Consider the following 20,800-nt stretch of genomic DNA (forward strand, 5'->3'; position numbering starts at 1 on the left):
ATGTCACATGTACACTTAGCCGATAATTGTCCGTTCCTTGAATATGTGTTGCCTTGTTACAGATGATGCGGACAAGCCGCCGTGGAGAAATGTCCGATGAAGACAGCGAGAGAGAAAACAGAAATAGTGAGAATAATCAGGGCTTAAGCCAAAATTAAATACTTTTGTTTAACGCCGAAATACTCCAGCGGTTTGTAAATAATTCAGTCTGGATCAGACAATCCAATGATCAACAGCATGAACATCGGTCTGCGCAATACAGTGTTATGTGTCAAACAGGTCAGCAGCGATGCTGTTCTTCCCGAAGAACCTATCGACCATTCTTAATGAGGCCTCATGAATATTCATATCTGTACCAAAACGAGGCTAAATTGGGCAAGGACACAATCGCATAATGGCACCAAATCTCAATGTATACTTCCTGGTTTCAAATTTCCCTTTAACGGTACATTACGAAACTGTCCAGTAGTTCAGGGAAATCGCAGAGAAATGGGAAAGGGCTACACAAATGTTTCTGTAGCATATCCACGGATTGAAGGGTGAATAATTACTGTACATCACCACACATCACGATAAGTCATATGACCTAGATATCTAGGTTAACGTTTACCATGTTGCGCAGCATTTATGAAGGGAAGCTACTCTAAAGTCACAATAGTGGAAATATTACCAAGGGAAGTCAATTACGTTTACTTTATCAACATATGAACAAAGCAATTGCAAAAGACTAACGTATTTCCTGACCTGGATTCAAATCATCCGCTTCCACATGGGAGTAGTGTTGTTAATTCTTGACCTGGATAATCGAGATTAGAGTAATATGTAGATCAAGATAGCTCTTCGAGTGGATCTGGACCAAACATTTTTTTCTGTTTAAAATGTTTTGTCCTACCGACTCTGTTTTATAGATATAGGGTATTTATTCACGTATTTATTTTCAGTTGTACCTACTAGTGATGGCGATGTGCGCGTAACTGTATGTTACAATCGCAGAGGAACAACGATTCGCAACATCATCATGTAGAAACTATTTATTTCAATCAGCATGAGTGGGACACAACGTGCAAGACAAAACTGGATGATTTTTTTTTCAAGTTCTTTTTTGACTGATTTGGAGGTGAATAATTATTTTACCTAAATGGACTTATGGTACCTGCATGGGGAATATTTGAACCAATTTTCATTACTGTGTTACTATACCATAAAATTGATTTATTGTAGATCAGGACCCCGTTCCTCAAAGCGATCGTAGCGCTACGACAGTCGTAAGTCTGTGTTAAGTATGGGAGTTACGATCACCTTAGCGCTACGATTTGAAATGGTGTCTTAAAAGTCCAATAACAATAGACACATTCACAATAGCTTCCAACTGTAACACTGATGAATAACAATAAACTTTTCAGAGGATGCAAATTGAAAATATATTGGGTGCAATATTTTTGTTGATAGAAATATCTTTTTAGATTAGTCTGACATGAATGGCAACAATTACAGCTGGAGATCAATTCATAATTTACCATAGTCTTCTCCCCTTACACATTATCATAATCTCTTACCTGTTTTTTCTGGTTCCCAACAAACTCTTTCAAACAGGATGAAATACATTCTTTTTCATCAATTACTAATAAAACAGCAGCAAATGAGTTACATCTACAACTATGCCATTATGAAATACCTTTCTATTATTCAGTTAAATCTATCAATGTGTATGTATTACAGCTGTCTCTTTTTTCATCCATCATTTACACAACACAAAAGCATGAAACAATTTCATTTACATTCATGTCTGTCAATTCTTGTGCTGTTTGGGAAAGGTACTTCACAAAACCTGGGAAGATATTCAACAAATGAAAATGTTCCAGCTAATCAGTGCCAATGTTTGAAATGATGGAATACTGTAAAATGTTCAATCAATTTGTATCATATGGAACAAGTTTTTATGGATAACAACTTCTATATTTCGTGAGTGCGACGTTTCGATACAGATTCTTGTACCGTTGTCAAGCAAGAGTGATACATGAAGTGGAGGAGCTGCATATATATACTGTATATAACAATGAAACAACATACATTGTAATTGACAAAGGAAACAACATAATTGCCATATTTGGTTAAGCAGTAAGCTGATGAAGCCAGTGAGTACACAAAAGATAGTGAATGGAAGCCAGAGATGTATCGAAACGTCGCACTCACGAAATAAAGAAGTTGTTATCCATAAAAACTTGTTCCATATTGTACGTCTCAACTTTTAAAAATGCCACTCAAACAAATTTGTATCATCATACATGAATTTACAAACTCCAAACTTTTCAAGTTCAAGTTTTCTGTTCTATTTTTCTATTTTGTCAACCTTTTCCTTGAGTTGTCTCTCCTGTTTATGTAATTTCTGATGGAGTTGTTCTATGTAGGACTGGGGTCATAGTGGCTGCTGTATCACTCTCTGCTTCACTGTAATATAAGCATTGTAAAGCATCACTATTATCTCTTCGACCACACAAACAATAAATATATCTCTGGAATTACAAATATACATCAAGGAGTAGAGGCTAACACCATTTCATATTTTAGACAGTATGGGCAATCAATATTTTTATATGTAAATAAGATAGCATGATAAAGTTCAGTTGTATTAAATTCTTAAAACCATGTCAGTTGGCAAAATTAACTTAATACGATCTGACATTCTTACTGTATCTGAGATGGTGACTGAGGTAGATTCCTTATGGGAGGTTCCCGAGCTGGTGACATGCTCTCTGACTCTTAATTAGCAGCATCTGAAATGCATATTTAAACACTATATATATTTCAGTTGTTGTAATTAGATTGTCCTGTAATATTTCCTTTATCCCTGAAGTACTGGTCAGTATGCAGTAATTTTGAAAGTACATATTTAAGGTTTTTTTAACAGCATGTGTATGTCCTGCATATACATGTACTTGAAATGTTACTTTGATTTGCAGCCAAACTAATTTCACTGATACAGAATATTTGCAAATAAAATTCCCTTGCCATCATGACAAGAGTGTCTCCATATGTCCATATGCTTTAAGAAAAATAATATAATGGACCGTTCATAATTTATGACTAGGGGGGTGATGATGATTTTAGGTACGGTGTTTGTGGGGGTTGGGGTGTCTCCCAGTTTGTTTTGGGAGGCAGGGGGAGGGGTCAATTGTGTACATATGAACTACGGGGGTGGTCACTGATTTTGAACATGACAATATGTGTGTGTGTGTGTGTGTGTGTGTGTGTGTGTGTGTGTGTGTGTGTGTCATTCTTGGGAATATGGTGAAAAGATACCGTAAAATCCTGTCGGGCATCACTCCAACGCAAAGGCACACAGAAGTAATCTTTCCTTTTCGAGGTCGCCATTTTCAAGGTTGGGTCAACCTATTTAAGCCTCGCTTTCGATTTGACCTCTTATATACATTTTGTACTGCTTTGTTTTGACAGCTCTTCTTGTTTAAACAGTTTATGACTTTCAGAAGGGCAGGGTTGTGTTATTTTGTCAAAGGGACGGCGGGGTTGTACAACCCCAATATGTAAAATCAAGACAATATGTAAAAACTAACGCAATATGTAAAAACTTACCGCAAAACGTAAAAAATAACGCAATATGTAAAATATGAACGCAATATGTAAAAGATGTCTTTAACGCAAAAAGTAAAACACCTAACGCAAAATGTAAAAACAATTTTTAACTTAATATGTAAAAAATTAACGCAATATGTAAAATCCAGTTTTAGGTTTGAATATCGGGCAGCAATCGAAATCTACTTTTTCACAATTTTGCAAAAATTGACTTTATTCACAAAAAACTAAGATATCGCAATGTTTCTTACAAACTAAACTTTATATTACCTTTTATTAAAATAACTTTTCCTCGTTCAGTAATTATTACTGGTATACATGAAAGTGTAGTTGATAAACATATAATTTACTTGTATATAGAGCTATTTTAATCGATCTAGTCTAGAAAGTTTCAAAGAAATAATTTTATTCTTTAAACTTCAAACATAAATGGTATTGGGGGTATATTCATTTCATCCTATCGGGTTTGACTCCATCAAACTGTCCATTCAGTTGTTGATAATCTGTGATATCCGAATTTCTTTATTTTTAAGAAAACCACTTGTCGATTCTTCCTAATTGGTTTGAAATAACATGCATGTTGTATTAATATTTCCATTACTGACTGTTGACATAAATCAAAACATATTTAAAATTGTTCAAACATATATTTGTCAATGAAAACGATTTCTTAATTATTGCAATTGTTCCACTCTTTCCCATCTTTCTGTTCTTCTCTGTCCATCTTGTAGAATGAATGTAAATAATATTATGTAAATACTCTGGAGAGGGTGTACTAAGTTGTATAACTTGTACTAATCCTTTTCTCATGAATAAAATATGTTTAAAACAATGTTTCCAATTCTAACTCATTGTTTATGGGGGGTTCGAATTAATTGCAATTGGTACTTGGCATCGAGATGGATGCTCTGGCCATTGGACTTCGGACCTAGCAACTGATCTAGGAGAGAGCGCCAGTAGTTATGATTTGAATATGTATATGACACAACGATGGACTGATGTAGGGGATACTGGAATGATCCCTAAATGCATGCATCCTTACCCGCCATAGCTTCAACTGCGGGTGGGAAAAAACTTCAAGTAAACCAACTGAGAATATGAAAGAAGATATTCAAATGTGTACTTTATTAATTGACGTTTTAATGATATAAAGGCATGAATAAGAACATCTGTTTACAAAATACTGAAAAAGAGAATAAAATAATATGGCTGTTCTGTTCAATGTCAAATGATATGAAATAATGTAACTTCAATTAAAACGGCATCTTTGGACATTTAAACACACACACACGCGCATGCATGCATGCACGCACGCACGCACGCGCACATACACACAAACAAACGATTAAAAGTCGACCAAACTTTGGATTTTATGAATAAGAACATATGTTTATAAAATACTAAAAAAGAAAATAAACTAATAAAAGAATATGGCCGTCCTGTTCCTTGTCAAATGAAATAAAATCCAGTAAGTAACTCGCTCTCTCTTTATCCTATAGTCTCTCTCTCTTTATCCTATAGTCTCTCTCTCTCTTTATCCTATAGTCTACCACCCATTCCCATTCCTGTGTCCCCATAAGAACATGTCTGCTTCTGCCACTGTCCTTCCTTATCTTACACTGTGAAGGACATATAATGGTTGAATTATAGAACAGAATTCTATTTTTTCTTCCAAGCTATGTCCTTCACTGTGTGCCAGCCAAATGCCAGATATTCAACCTTAAGCCAGGCATTTATCCAGTTTTTATCTTTAACTAACTTTCGGATTTCAATTATCATTCCACTGCCCTTTCCATACTGTCGGAGAAGCCTTCGAACACTAACAGTGTCAGGGATATTTCGCAGAGGACAATATATCTTTGGCCGTTTGATGTCAATTGACGTGGCAATTTGACGGAACCGACAGTTTACAGACTTTATTGTTCTATGGGCATTAAAAAACTCTTTTGCGGAAGTCAAACGCGCCGAGTAAAGGTAGGCAGTGATGATGTTTTCTATAACCAGATCTGGTAGAAATGGAACCGCAATGTCATCACTATCCCTCTGCTCTGGACAACTTTCTGTCTCACTGTCCCTCTGCTCTGGACAACTTTCTGTCTCACTGTCCCTCTGCTCTGGACAAAACTTTCTGTCTCACTGTCCCTCTGCTCTGGACAACTTTCTGTCTCATTGTCCCTCTGCTCTGGACAACTTTCTCTCTCACTGCCCTCTGCTTTGGACAACTTTCTCTCTCACTGTCCCATTGTTCTGGACCACTTTCTCTCTCACTGTCCCATTGTTCTGGACCACTTTCTCTCTCGCTGTCCCATTGTTCTGGACCACTTTCTCGCTCACTGTCCCATTGTTCTGGACCACATTCTCTCTCACTGTCCCATTGTTCTGGACCACTTTCTCGCTCACTGTCCCATTGTTCTGGACCACTTTCTCCCTCACTGTCCCATTGTTCTGGACCACTTTCTCCCTCACTGTCCCATTGTTCTGGACCACTTTCTCCCTCACTGTCCCATTGTTCTGGACCACTTTCTCCCTCACTGTCCCATTGTTCTTGACTACTTTCTGTCTCACTGTCGACCTCTCTCTTTGGCCATTCTACCTGCTCTACTCTTGAACTGATCAGTTGGATGTAGACTCATGTAGTGTTCCCCTTCATTTTCAGGAAAGTAACCAAGGTATATCACTGGACTATGTCCGGGTAAAATTTCTTTGGGGAGAACTTGTGTCACTGTTCCATTTACATCAATGATTCTGACCTCTGCCCCAAAGATTCTTGATACCACAGTGAGAACCAGGTGATCACCATATGTCCCGCTTTTGGCCATATTCCTTAAGTAGTGATCCCACTCAACGTCTATATAATTGGATAGATGTACTCCTTCTGCATCGGTAGGTTCCTGTCTCATGTTTGACACTACTTCTGAACGCAAGCTTTCGGGTGACCGGTACACACCTTAAGTTTGAAGCTGATCTGACATGGATGAAAACAGACAGTTTCCGTCCCCTTGAGGATTCATTCTAACTTCAAATCCATATGACTGGAAATTGTCCAAACCATCTTCTTTGGACAAAGGAATCCAATACTTGGCCTTATGCTTCTTTTTGTTTAATTGTCTTTTCATTGGAGTGATGTCCGATTCCTGGAAATCCCCAGTGACTTCAGTCTGTGAATGTGGGCAAACATACCCTACTGTATATATGCCATGTTTATCGTGAGCAGTTATTGTCCCCTTAACCACTAGTCTTCTCGATGTGGCAAGTCTTTTCACGCCCTTCTTTCGTGGCAGTCGGATGTACACATGTTGTCCTGCCTTCAGTTTGCATGATGGATTAGTCTTCTGTTGCCTCTTTATGGCGTAAGTGTGTCCAGCTTCGCTAGCACGAGATGCCGATTTTCGCAAAGACGCTCTCTCTTTACAAAAAGTATCTAAATCCTTTCCCTCAGGACCTCTTTGCATGACTTCTTCAATGTTCATGGTATCTAAAACTACAACCTCGCCATTCAAGAAATCCTCTCGTTTGTCAGTAACGCTATTGTTGTCTCTACCAAATAGCACTTAAAAGGGGGTCTTAAAACCGAGAACTCTCTTTGGATCATTGTTCAGAAGGTTTGCGTAGGTAGGTAACCTTTTCACCCAGTCCACACTGGTATTAGATAAGACAGTCATATCATAGAATATCTTGTCTCTGAGGGACCGATGACTGCGCTCGACCTTCCCTTGAGCTTGTGGATGGTAAGGTCGACTCCTCAGGAGTTTTATATTCATCATCTTACATAACCTGTTCAGTGCCCCTTTAAATTCTCCGCCCTGGTCACATTGTATAATTCTAGGTGGTCCAAAAACATCATACATTTTTTTCAAACTTGTAGCAATAACCGTTGACTTTTTAGAGGTTAAGGGTATGAGCCACACAAATCTGCTAAATATGTCTAAAACGGACAGAATGTATCGGTATATTCCGTACTCAGTTTTAACAATGTGCCCTCTCATATCCACCAAGTCAATTTGATTTCGTTCCTGTGGTTCTTTAGCACGGATGGGCTTCATCGGCGGTTTGTTTTTGAAACGGAGCCGAATTCGTTTGTTTATGGGATGCTTATTCAACAGTTTTTGAATAAACCGTTCTGTCAATCCGGCGTATCTTGCATGTAATCTGTGGAACAGTTTCCTCGCCCCACCTCCCTTGGTTTCCCGAAATTCCTTGTCGACAACGTTCTTAGCTTCTTCATGTGTCAGAACCTTACAATCTTTATAGTACAACACGCCATTAACCACCTTAAAAGAATCCTTATTCCGGTACCACCTCATATACGCACATTTCTCGAGGGGCGTGCGCTCCTTCACAGGTACCATATATGTCCCTTCCGAGAGTTGTTTGATAACAGAGAAAGTTACCTTGTCCAAAATGCCAATACCTTTCCTGCTGCATTTTACAGATATCAGCAACAACAGGAACACCACGATGTAGCCGCGTGTTTTCATTGTGACAATATCAACGTGGGTTTTCCCAGAGGATGGAACTCAATTCGAGGTTGAAAGATCATAACTGTTATTCCAGAAGTCCAAAGTTTGGATCGCATGATTTTACGAACGTTTCAATTAATATGCATACCACATTATTTACTCGAAATTATCACTTTGGCATAAACTTACCTCAGGCAAATATAAACAATTAATTCATGGCATTTGAGTTTTTAATCATTTCATACATTTTAACCTTATTATGTCTACCAATGTCATATAGATCGCCTTGTAAAATATTTAATCACGCAAAATATCCAATAGCCCAGCGGATAAGTGCACTTTTTTCACTGAATTGTGCACTTTGTGTTACAAGCATGAAACTGGGCATGATTGTAGCTTATACCATTCTAACTGAATAAAGATCGAGAGGCCTCGCAGATTTTTTATATTTTCCATAATTTGGGGGGAAAAAGTGAAAAAATATATTTTTTTATACTATTTTCGTCATAACTTTTTACAAAATTCTCCAATTCTCATAAGACATATATCAAATTGTAGGAAATCCATAGCTGGTCATTTTCCATCTATACATGTCTTTTTATCTTTAACGGTTAGGTCTACGGAAGTCAATTTATATCATGACTACCCAAAAATGCGAAAATTGGTGGCCATTTTGAAAAACGGCCGCCAATTTTCGCACACCAGTTTGCAAAATGGCCGCCATATAGAGTACATCAGTAAAATAAGTATGAGATCATCCCATGATCTAAAATATTTTTATCATTTCTTTGCAAATTCAATACGAGAAGCCTCACAGATTGTTGTAATTTTATATATTTGGGGGGAAAAGTGGGAAAAAATTGAATTTTCCAAAAATGTTCCTTTAACTCAATTTTAAATCCTCATAAATTATCTAACTAGAATATTGTGAGAACAGACCAAAGTTTATTTTAAGGAATATATCATTAGATTTACTTACATTTATAATGTATGAGCTTGATTGGCTATAGATCACCTATGAAAACTTATCAAAATCAACGCAAACATATTTCATTTCAACATCAATGTCAAAGTAGCTATCTCATTAATCTATGGAAGGTTACTCAATCATGTGTAATTGTATCTAGCTTGACTGGATGAGAAAAGTGCAGTGCACTTAAGAGCTGCTTTTAAACACTTGGACCAGTTTGAACATTTTATACACATGCATTTCAGCAATTCCTGGCAGCCCTTTCATGCCAATAGAAGAGTTGTCCATACAGGCCCAAGCTCTCCCCTAGAGTTATTGCCAACCCTATACAGAGGGCTTGGTAACTCCTGTGATTTCATCAGGGATTGCTCTGAAACATAACTCCCTGATTTACAGCTCTCTTTATATGTTGGATCAAAGCTTATTCTGTTGGGGGAATATTGTCCAAAGTTCTCCTCATCGTGGTGAACAAATGCTTTCTTGCTTCATTCACTTTCATGAGGTTGCTTGCTCTGTCATACAGCAGTACAACAAATCTCTCAAGCTGATGCATCAGCATTAGTGATTAGTGATTTCAAGTGGTGGACAGGTGAGGGAAATAGAGGTGCCTGTAAGTTCAGGAAAAGCAATCCATGCATTCCACGAGGTCTTTTCATATCAAAGGATGACACAATGTCACAGAATGTGAAGCTGTGAAACATTGGAAGGGATCTACTTTTCTCAGGACCCAGACCTGATGCAAGTTCATGAATTACAATATAGCGGAAGAGTTTTCCGGTACCAAACCCCACCTATACTTCTTCAAGATCGAGAATGCCTGTTGCAGCTATGGCCAACACAACCACATCAGTGTCAACATTACGGCTGTAAAACTTCTTCCATCCTTTATGTGAAGCATCAGTGAAGCAACTTTCTTTTATCTTTTTTATCTCTTCATAGTTACAGGGTGCCAATTCCAAAAGTTCTTTTGGTTGATTGGACACCACATATTCGCCAATAGGGCTGATGACTTGCTTGATTCTATCAAGGCTATTTTCTGTACAAGGAAAGCAAAAAAGATATTTCTTGCTGGTATCACACCTCGGGAATTCTTGCCAGTTCCTCAGAACTGGCTTCCACTCGTCGTCTTTTTCCACTTCCTCTTTTTGTTCTTACACTGGATTTTTACGCTGTCCGTTTTGTATTCGTCTCAGACAATATCCACTCTCTGATTAGTGTCCAGAAGAGACTGCAAGTACTTCAAGAACACATTATTATCAGCATACTAGTATTCATCAAATGCTATTGGAGCTGCTGGTTTTAGCATGTTTATTACTGCAGATCCATCAAGGATTGATACGTCAACATTTGGTGTTGAGTCAGTTGGTGGTGAAATTTTCTTCAAAGCAATTGAGAAGAACTGATTTTGCGCATGGACGTAGAGAACCTTGATGAGATATAGTTGGGTAGCAAGACTGATTTTTATGTCTGACAAACTCATCCAGGTTTCCATCCCTTGACTCGTCTGTGTATATCTTGTCTTCATGGAAGAAGTTCTACATCCATATTGTTGACACAGATGTGGTCCATATTGTTGACACAGATGTGGTTGTGTTGGCCATTGCTGCATCAAGCATTCTCAGTGTTTCACAGCTTCACAGGCCATGACAGTATGTCATCCTTAGGTGGAATTCAAAGAAGGCCTCGCGGAATACATGGAATACTTTTCCTGAACATACAGGCACCTTTATTTCCCTCGCTTGTCCACCACTTGAAATCCTAATGCACAAAATTAATCAGCATGAGAGAGTTGTTGTACTGATGTATGACAGTGCAAGCAACCTCATGAAAGTGAATGAGCAAGAAAACATTTGTTTGCCACAAAGGGGAGAACACTGGACAATATTCCCCAACAGAATCATTCCCCAACAGAATCAACTTTGATCCAACATACTAGTAACTATGGACAACTCTCACGAAGGCATGAAAGAGCTGCCGGGAATTGCTGAAATGCATGTGTATAAAATGTTCAAACCGGTCCAAGTGTTTAAAAGCAGCTCTCAAGTGCTATGCACTTTTCTCATTCAGTCAAGCTAGATACAATTACACATTCCATAGAGTGATGAGATAGCTACTTTGACATTGATGTTGTCTTGATTTTGATATGTTTTTATAGGTGTTCTATAGCCAATCAAGCTCATACATTATACATGTAAGTAAATCTAATGATATATTCCTTAAAATAAACTTTGGTCTGTTCTCACAATATTCTAGTAAGATAATTTATGAGGATTTAACATTGAGTTAAAGGAACATTTTTGGAAAATTCAATTTTTCCCCACTTTTCCCCCAAATATATAAAATTACAACAATCTGTGAGGCTTCTCGTATTGAATTTGCAAAGAAATGATAAAAATAATTTAGATCATGGGATGATCTCATACTTATTTTACTGATGTACTCTATATGGCGGCCATTTTGCAAAATGGTGTGCGAAAATTGGCGGCCATTTTGCAAAATGGCCACCAATTTTCGCATTTTCAGGTAGTCATGATATAAATTGACTTCCGTAGACCTAACCGTTAAAGATAAAAAGACATGTATAGATGGAAAATGACCAGTTATGGATTTCCTACAATTTGATATATGTCTTATGAGAATTGGAGAATTTTGTAAAAGGTTATAACGAAAATAGTATAAAAAATTATATTTTTTCACTTTTCCCCCCCAAATTATGGAAAATATAAAAAATCTGCGAGGCCTCTCGATCTTTATTCAGTTAGAATGGTATAAGCTACAATCATGCCAAGTTTCATGCTTGTAACACAAAGTGCACAATTTGATCACTTATCCACTAGGCTACAATGCCAGAGGGGAAATGAGCTATAGTACTGTCGGAAATAGAAAAAGCTTGTATTTTCTCATTTATCACTACAATTCATGTAGTTGATATGTGCAAGTGTGAAATATCTCTTAAACTAAATTCGGCCTAACTACAGTCTCAATGGTAGGGACACAAGAAACGTAGAAAAAGGACTTTACTGAGGAGAGATTAGTGCAGAAATGAGCAATGCGATTTTTTTCTAAGTCCAAAACGAATTATTTGGAACAGACCATGGCTGTATGCAAATTAGTGTGCGACGATATTGTATTATAAAGGACACTTTTTAAGTGACCAATTTGAAATTAGACGTAGCTTCATTATAAACGATAGCTGGTGTAAAAAATTATAACTTTCATCCTGAAACTATTAAGGATGTAGCTACCATGGAGTCTCACTGTCACTATAAAAAGAAACAGATAGGAGGGTTCGTCTCAAAAGCAAAACCTGGACGGGTGTCGCAGACGATCGTTGGGGTGGGGCTTGGGGACAGAGATATCAGCTAAGATACGATAATCCTTTAGGGGAATTATACTGGGGAAGTAAACGGCATGTCATTACAATTTACAAATAATATCCAGTCCTGTCGATCTTCGCGATCGGGTGGTCATGCCACCTATATATTTTGAGACATTTAATACGATGCGTTTCTATGGTTATCAGGTATCAAACTCTTTACCATATCTCAACATAAACTTTATGAAAGAAAGACACTTATACAAAAAAAATATAAGCTGTTAATCAATAGATGAGGCATAGTCAACACACATGAAAAAGCACAAAATATCTTTGAGATGACCCCTTGGGCGCCTGTAGGCAGCACATGCATTTCATGCCAGGTGAGTCGACGGTCCGTCGTCATACCTGGCTGAGCGACCTAATTGCCATCTATAGTCTGATCTATTGTTTTCAGCAGCTATTCGTATTTTTTCTAAGTTTTGCCCGATTTTACGAGTAAACATGTTTTTCTGGATATCCTATTACGTATGCCACTGAATGCCAAGTTAGGCTGAAGTGGTTTATTTCGACATAAGCTATTTGCATTTGTGTAAATTTTAGGGATACAGAGTAACAGCCTAAAAACAGCTTTTTTCTATTTCCGACAGTACTATAGTACAGATTCTCAATACACTGCATAGATTGTAGGTGATTGTAATTGTATTCATATTTGTATCTTTAAGTCATATCAAGCATCACTTTCAATACCACAATAAAACATTTCACAGGTAGGCTACAACTTTTGATTTCACTGTATATACATGGATGTACATGCAAGTATTTTCAGTCACGTTATCATCCCGCTTATTTGATGCGTACATTTCTTTTAGGAATGGGAGATTAGAAGCGAAAAATCAAGAAAAATCGCAAATTTGGATTATTTCAAAGTAACAGAAATGATACTGTGACAGGACCTACACAAAACCACTGTACTGTCTCTGGTATTCTGGTATTACTCGATTTCATTGGCAGAAATATTAGCTGTGACTTTATTGAAGGGTATCAGATATGATTGGAATTGAAATACCCGAATCACTGGGAAGGATCTTGCATGTCCATTATACCTAAAACTGCGAGATGGATTTACCATTTCCAAATCAAAGATATTTGTGTGCAGCGACACATTTATACTTAAACAGAAATACATCATGATAAATATGACATTTTCTCTAAAATCAGGAGCGGTGGGGTAGCCTAATGGTTAAAGCGTTGGCTCGTCACGCCTAAGACCCGAGTTCGAATCCCCACATGGGTACAATGTGTGAAGCCCATTTCTGGTGCCCCCCGCCGTGATGTTGCTGGAATATTGCTAAAAGCGGCGTAAAACCAAAACTCAGTCAGTCAGTCTCTAAAATCAAGTGATCCCTATGGGATGTCTCAAACATTTTATCATGATTTGTTGCATTTAATCAATGCAATTTGAGGCGAGATTAAAAAGACACACTATTTGTCTGCCTACCACAAAAGTAACAGACAGACAGACAGATTTATTTGTATAAGTGTAAAATAATATGTGTAAACTAATAACAGTGCATTTATGCGCAACCTGTAAATACGCGAGTTATAGGAACATCAATAAATCCATAAACACCCATTCACAATTTACATTTTCTCTCTCAACCTAAGTATATGGTACAACACAAGGGCTACCTTAAACAACAAGTCAATATTTTATGTGGGAAGTAGCATACAGAATTTATCGTGCCGCTTGGACTTTGAAGTTGTGAGCGTTACATCTAAATTTAGTAAGCGTACGCTTAAGTTGTGGTGCAAAAAGTAACTGATACATAAATTCCAAAAAAGGTGAGGTGAGGTGAAATTGGGTTTTACGTCGTGCTTGAGGATATTTCGCTAATATGACGACGTGCATGGGTGTGTATGTGTATGTGCGGCTGCTTGTACTAGCCCAGACTGAAGCTGGTTTTATAGTGCTAGCCCACTGAGATACCATGCCGCAGTGAAGCATGAATACCCCACTCAGACACATTATACTGACTACGAGCCGACCAGTCCTTGTTGTACCCATTAATGCCGAGCACCAGGCAGGGACCAACAAGTACCATATTTTAACGTCTTTTGGTATGACGCGGTCGGTGATCGAACCCGCGACCTTCCGCTCTCCGGGTGGACGCTCTAACCACTACACCACGGAGGCGGTCTCCAAAAAAGGAAAATAATTTGCTATTAATTCCCCACTAAAAAAGACAAGCCTGAACAAACTGGTCTCTTAACAAAAACAATGAAAAGAAAAAGAATACAAAAAACTGATGTATGCAGAATTTCAAGTGGAACCTTTGTTACAGTGCCAAATATCATTAAACATTGATTAACCACTTCTTGAGATATCGCCCAAACCAGTTCTTTGAACGGGCAGACGATATTTTTTTATCCCCAACTTAACGCTGAATGCCAGTTGTGGGATAACAAAAGGCCAAAAGGTAAAACCTTGAACGGGACATGATGAATAATACAACCAATCTGACCATTTATATAAAAAATATCTATGAAGAATACAATGATTTCTTTTGATACTGTCGAATATAGAATATAATGTAAAGTATCTCTACATCATACAATTATCGGCTTTACCTTGATGTTTAATGACCCTACAGATCAGATTTCAGTTGAATTAGAAATGAGGTTAATTTTGACAGAAATATTGCAATATCTTATTTTGAAAGACAATAAAGTGAAGTTACTAAAAAGTTTCAGTCACCAAGACATAAAAACAACCAAAAAGCTTGATTTTACATATTCCGTTAATCTTTTACAAATTGCGTTAAAAATTGGTTTTACATTTTGCGTTAGGTGTTTACGTATTGCGTTAAAGATATTTTTTACATTTGGCGTTAATTGTTTACCTATTGCGTTAGTTTTTACGTTTTGCGTTAAGCTTTTACATATTGCGTTAGTTTTTACATATTGTCTTGATTTTACATATTGGGGTTGTACAAGTGTAGGCTAACATCATTTCATATTTTAGACAGTATGGGCAATCAATATTTTTATATGTAAATAACATAGCATGATAAAGTTCAGTTGTATTAAATTCTTAAAACCATGTCAGTTGGCAAAATTAACTTAATACGATCTGACATTCTTACTGTATCTGAGATGGTGACTGAGGTAGCTTCCTTATGGGAGGTTCCCGAGTTTTGAAAGTACATATTTAAGGGTTTTTTAACAGCATTTGTGTGTCCTGCTAGACATGTACTTGAAATGTTACTTTGATTTGCAGCCAAACTAATTTCACTGATACAGAATATTTGCAAATAAAATTCCCTTGCCATCATGACAAGAGTGTCTCCATATGGCCATATGCTTTAAAAAAAAAATATAATGGACCGTTCATAATTTATGACTAGGGGGGTGATGATGATGTTAGGTACGGTGTTTGTGGGGGGTGGGGTGTCTCCCAGTTTGTTTTGGGAGGCAGGGGGAGGGGTCAATTGTGTACATATGAACTAGGGGGATGGTCTCTGATTTTGAACATGACAATGTGTGTGTGTGTGTGTGTGTGTTTGAATGTGTTTGTGTGTGACATTCTTGGGAATATGGTGAAAAGATACCGTAAAATCCTTTCGGGCATCACTCCAACGCAAAGGCACACAGAAGTAATCTTTCCTTTTCGAGGTCGCCATTTTCAAGGTTGGGTCAACCTATTTAAGCCTCGCTTTCGATTTGACCTCGAGGTCATGCATATTGGCTAAGAATGGTCTATAGTCGTTGCTATTGCGCGGTGGTATTTGTTGTATTATTTATCAAATTGCTATCATTTCAAAACTTGTCTACAATGAGATTACATTAGTATTTTACATGCAATACACATTTTATTTGTTAGTGATTGACTCTGAGGTGGTCAGATGAACTTTATACAATTGTGCATATTTTCTTTACATATGGCCTAGCAAACCATGTCCGTTTATAATTATATACATTTTGTACTGCTTTGTTTTGACAGCTCTTCTTGTTTAAACAGTTTATGACTTTCAGAAGGGCAGGGTTGTGTTATTTTGTCAAAGGGACGGCGGGGTAGCCTAGCGGTTAAAGCGTTCGCTCGTCACGAAGATGACCTGGGTTAGATTCTCCACATGGGTGGTCAGGTGATAGACTACCCCGAACCCATTGTAACTCATTTTATACTTTCAGAGGACATGAATGAACACAACAGGCTTCTCTTGTGGATTCAGGGCTGTGGGGTAGCCTAGTGGTTAAGCGTTCGTTCGTCACTCCGAAGGCCCGTGTTCGATTCCCCACATGGGTGTAATGTGTGAAACCCAATCCTGTCTTTGTTGAAATGGTGGTATGTATAGCTTAGGATCAAATGTAAAAATCACTGAATAAAATATAGATATATTGCTTCATATGACGAGTTGTTGATTATTGTTTAACGCCGACTTCAGCAATTTTACAGCAATACGACGACGATCTGCAAGTAATCGTGTCTGACCCAGACAATCCTGTGATTGAAGTCATGAACACGAATCTACGCAATAGGGATTCGATGACATGCGTCAATCACGTCAGCGAGCCTGACCACACGATCCCGTTAGTCGCCTCTTACGACAAGCATGTGTGTGTTGTGGAGCAGCTGTACCTGTACAATTGTACATTGCGCATGTAAATAGTGTTATGTGTGACTTTGTTTTCGGCCATTGGCCTTCATACTGACACAAACTAATGTCATCACTGGCAGTCTATAACATCCATTAGCTCGCAAAATGAAACCGATTACAGCTTAGCAATGTTCCTTGTATAATTGGGTGACACACCATATAATAATTGCTGGGTTGCGCTAAGGCGAGTTATCAACTTAAAGCTAACATACCTCGCAAAACACAAAGGACAAGGTATGATAATGGTGTTTTTTGGCCCACAAACAGAATTGGCTGAACACATGTTATTTGTTCAGAGATAAGATAGCTTTGCATAAATAAGCTATTTTTTATATGATCTGAGGCCATAATTTCAATGCAGAGGGGCCAAAAATGGGTTTTATCAGTTCCCATGAAAAAATAACAAGAAATCTGAAATATCAGTGTGCCATAATGAATTATATACAACTATCAGTTAATTTACATACAAAAAGGTATCAGTTTTGCAACAGGTATTCATGATGAAGAAACATGTCAACATCAATCACAAGGTTTTAACTTCAAGGGGCGCAATTAGGGTTGCAATACATTGTGGACAGTAATTCAATTACTTGCCAATTGATTAAGAAAACCCTCATTATTCACAACTTTCTTTGCAAACATAACCTATAGGTCAATTTTACAACATGTACTTATGATAACCAATCATGTCCCACGAAACATCACAGGGGCCCAGTTTAGGTCTAATTACATTTTGGGCACAGCTTGATTTTAACAAGTAAGTGTTAAAAGTCAGTATTCACAACCAGTTTTAGCAAATATACAGTAAACATCTCATTCACAACATATTATTACAATAACCAATCATGTTGCACTAAAAATCACAGGTCTTGACCTCAAAGGGGCCTATTTCAGGTGAAATTACATTCTTGGCACAGCTTGATTTAACACCATGTAAGTGTTAAAAGTCAGTATTTACAACATTCTTGCAAATATATACAGTAAACATCTCATTCTCAACATGTTGTTATAATAACCAATCATGTTGCACTAAAAATCACAGGTCTTGACCTCAAAGGGGCCTATTTCAGGTGAAATTACATTCTTGGCACAGCTTGATTTTGACACCAAGTAAGTGTTAAAAGTCAGTATTCAAATATCTTCAAAAAGTAATTATTCACAACTCATTCACTGCAAAGATATAGAAAACATCCACTTTCACTCTTCATCCACATGGTCATCAATCTCTGAATCAGTTTCTGAATCACTGTCAAGAACTGCAGCATTCAACCACAGGCCCCCACTGCGGGTCAGAAAATCGATAAACTAGGCCCCGGTTTAGTATCAACACCCCCTACTATATAATATAGAAATACGGTGACATGATCGAAAACCGGACAATTACGCACATGTCAATGAATATATCGTATTTTAAAGGTCTCACAAGTATCAAAAGCTTTTGTCCATATCTCCGATGTATGTATGAGGCATATACATGGGCTTTCCGTGGGGATGCATTTGATGGTTTTTATTAAATCGCCAAAGACCGAGTTGCTGTGCCGGAAGTGTACAAAACTAGGTCGTCAGCGCAATCAAATTGGTTAATAAAATGACAACAAATGCACGTGCGAAAATGAGAGGGAAACTCAAACGTCTATCATCCAAGATGTCACTATCTGATGTTTTATCTTGGTAAGAATAATTTAAAAAACGAGTACAAATATTTTTTAAAGAAACACATTCATTCAGTGTAATGTGTTAGCCAATCAGATCGCCGGAGGTATTGAAGTCGAGCTAGTTTTGTATACTTCCGGCACAGCAACTCTGTCTTTTGCGATTTAAAAAAACCCATCAAATGCATCCCCACGGAAAGCCCATGTATATGCCTCATACACACATCGGAGATATGGACAAAACTTTTTGATACTTGTGAGACCTTTAAAATACGATATATTCATTGACATGTGCGTAATTGTCCGGTTTTCGATCATGTCACCGTATTTCCGTGATGAACATTTCTATATTATATAGTAGGGGGTGTTGATACTAAACCGGGGCCTAGTTTATCGATTTTCTGACCCGCAGTGGGGGCCTGTGATTCAACCGTGTATCACTAGAGTTGCTGGAAACTGGCATATTGTCTTGGTTTCTGCCATACCCAGATCTTCTCTCAACTGAAAAACAGATGACTTTATATCAAAAGAAAATTCTTTTCAGAAACTTTGATATTATAAATCTATTCAAGGGTAACATTACTTATTTATTTTCAAATGTCAGTAGTCTGGCTTTGAAGGCTTATGCAGATTTAATCACCACTGAGACATCAGTATTTCTGAAATTCTGTCACATTAAATTAGAAAATTGAAGAAAATAGATATTGTTTATTTTTTAGCACACATATTATGCTTACCTTCCACCTCAAGTTTTAAGTTGTCATCTTCATGAAATGAAACTCCTGAAATCAGTCCAAGCAAATTTCTCTTATCTGAAAACAAATATTTGAAATCATAAAAGAATTATCATTTTGTTCAAGAAATTGGTGCTTTTCAATTTTTCTAATGCTAAACATGTCAATAGTATAGTTATATAGGGAAGGGAATTGACTTCCAAAACCATAATCAATTGTTGAGGCCACCTTTTGATCAATTATAGATATAAGATAAAAACAACTGTTAGAGCACATGAAAACAAAGGTAATCAGTCCTCAGTTTCCATGACAATTGAAACCAATAGTCATTGGTTCTGTAAACATATTTTTAAGAAGAAATAGTGAACGCTTTAATTGATATGTGATTTGGTTATCGGTACTTGACTGGCAGCCCACAAAATATCCATAAACTAATTATTTGTTTGATCAGTGCACCACTAATTAACAGCTCTGGACAGTTTGTAAATATTTACTTAAAGAAATTACCATACTAACATTTTGAAACAATGCTTACCTTCTACGGGTTCTTTATTGTGTGGGAACAAAGTGGAAATGTCAGTGTCTTCAGGCTTAAACAAGATTTACATGATGTTAATTCAAGTTTGTTTGAACAGTGTAACTTACATTACCAAAGTTAAGATTTTTTTTGGGTAACATTTTGATTTCATCTGTACAAGTTTGGTCAGCCAATTTACAATGTTTAACTGAACTTTTGAAAAAAAACAAAGAAAAAAAAAACATTAGGATTTGAACCTGCATGTCTGATAACAGAAAAAAATGAGAGGCCATTACTGTAACCACTAGGCTACAAATTCTTCTGTTACTATTTGTCACTTAAGCTTATATATTACACTTTGCAACAATGTGTCCCTTGACGTCTGCTTGCTTTTCATCATCTACTAGACCTTGATACAATGTTCTTATTCTAACAATAATAAATGTAGCCTGATATATCCTAGAAAACATCAACGTCCATTATTTTTGTTAAAATGTGTATTTTTATACACAGTTACATCCTGTGGAATGCCAGTGTTATTTGACAGTGACAGGTGACACAGAGGGGTTTGCTAAACAGATGATAGAACAAATATGATAAAATTCTAGCATAATTACAAAGATTCTCACCTTTAGAATGCTGCCTGATCATATTTTGAAAAATCTTCTGAAGTCTTCTTATTTTTCCAGCAGTGATCAACAGGGTCTCCATAAAACTACCCTTGTTTACCTCAAAGTAATCAGCCTTGAGAGTCCCTTACGATATTGAAATTTTTTAATAAACACGTTTGATAAGTTCATTTTAGTGCTCTAAAACATTCAAAATAATAATGAATCATGGTATAGTTGTGTAAATGTGACGGATAGTTTTCAGAGATATTACTTTACGCCAATGTTTATTTT

General features: G+C 37.1%; 1 protein-coding gene across 1 annotated transcript in view; it reads left to right on the plus strand.

The window, feature by feature from the left end:
* The window catches only part of LOC124287050 (L-asparaginase 1-like), a 31,626-nt gene extending 14,892 nt beyond the window's left edge, over positions 1 to 16,734 (plus strand). Inside the window, exons 10-11 of the mRNA XM_046723520.1 lie at positions 63 to 202; positions 16,106 to 16,734. Coding sequence (XP_046579476.1) covers positions 63 to 158 — 96 coding nt within the window. The 3' untranslated portion in view covers positions 159 to 202; positions 16,106 to 16,734. The remainder of the gene's footprint in view (positions 1 to 62; positions 203 to 16,105) is intronic.
* The last annotated feature ends 4,066 nt before the right edge of the window (positions 16,735 to 20,800 follow it).

The sequence above is a fragment of the Haliotis rubra genome, unplaced genomic scaffold, assembly GCF_003918875.1.
Source record: "Haliotis rubra isolate DU_JTF1 unplaced genomic scaffold, ASM391887v1 Scf4, whole genome shotgun sequence".
Taxonomy (NCBI): domain Eukaryota; kingdom Metazoa; phylum Mollusca; class Gastropoda; order Lepetellida; family Haliotidae; genus Haliotis; species Haliotis rubra.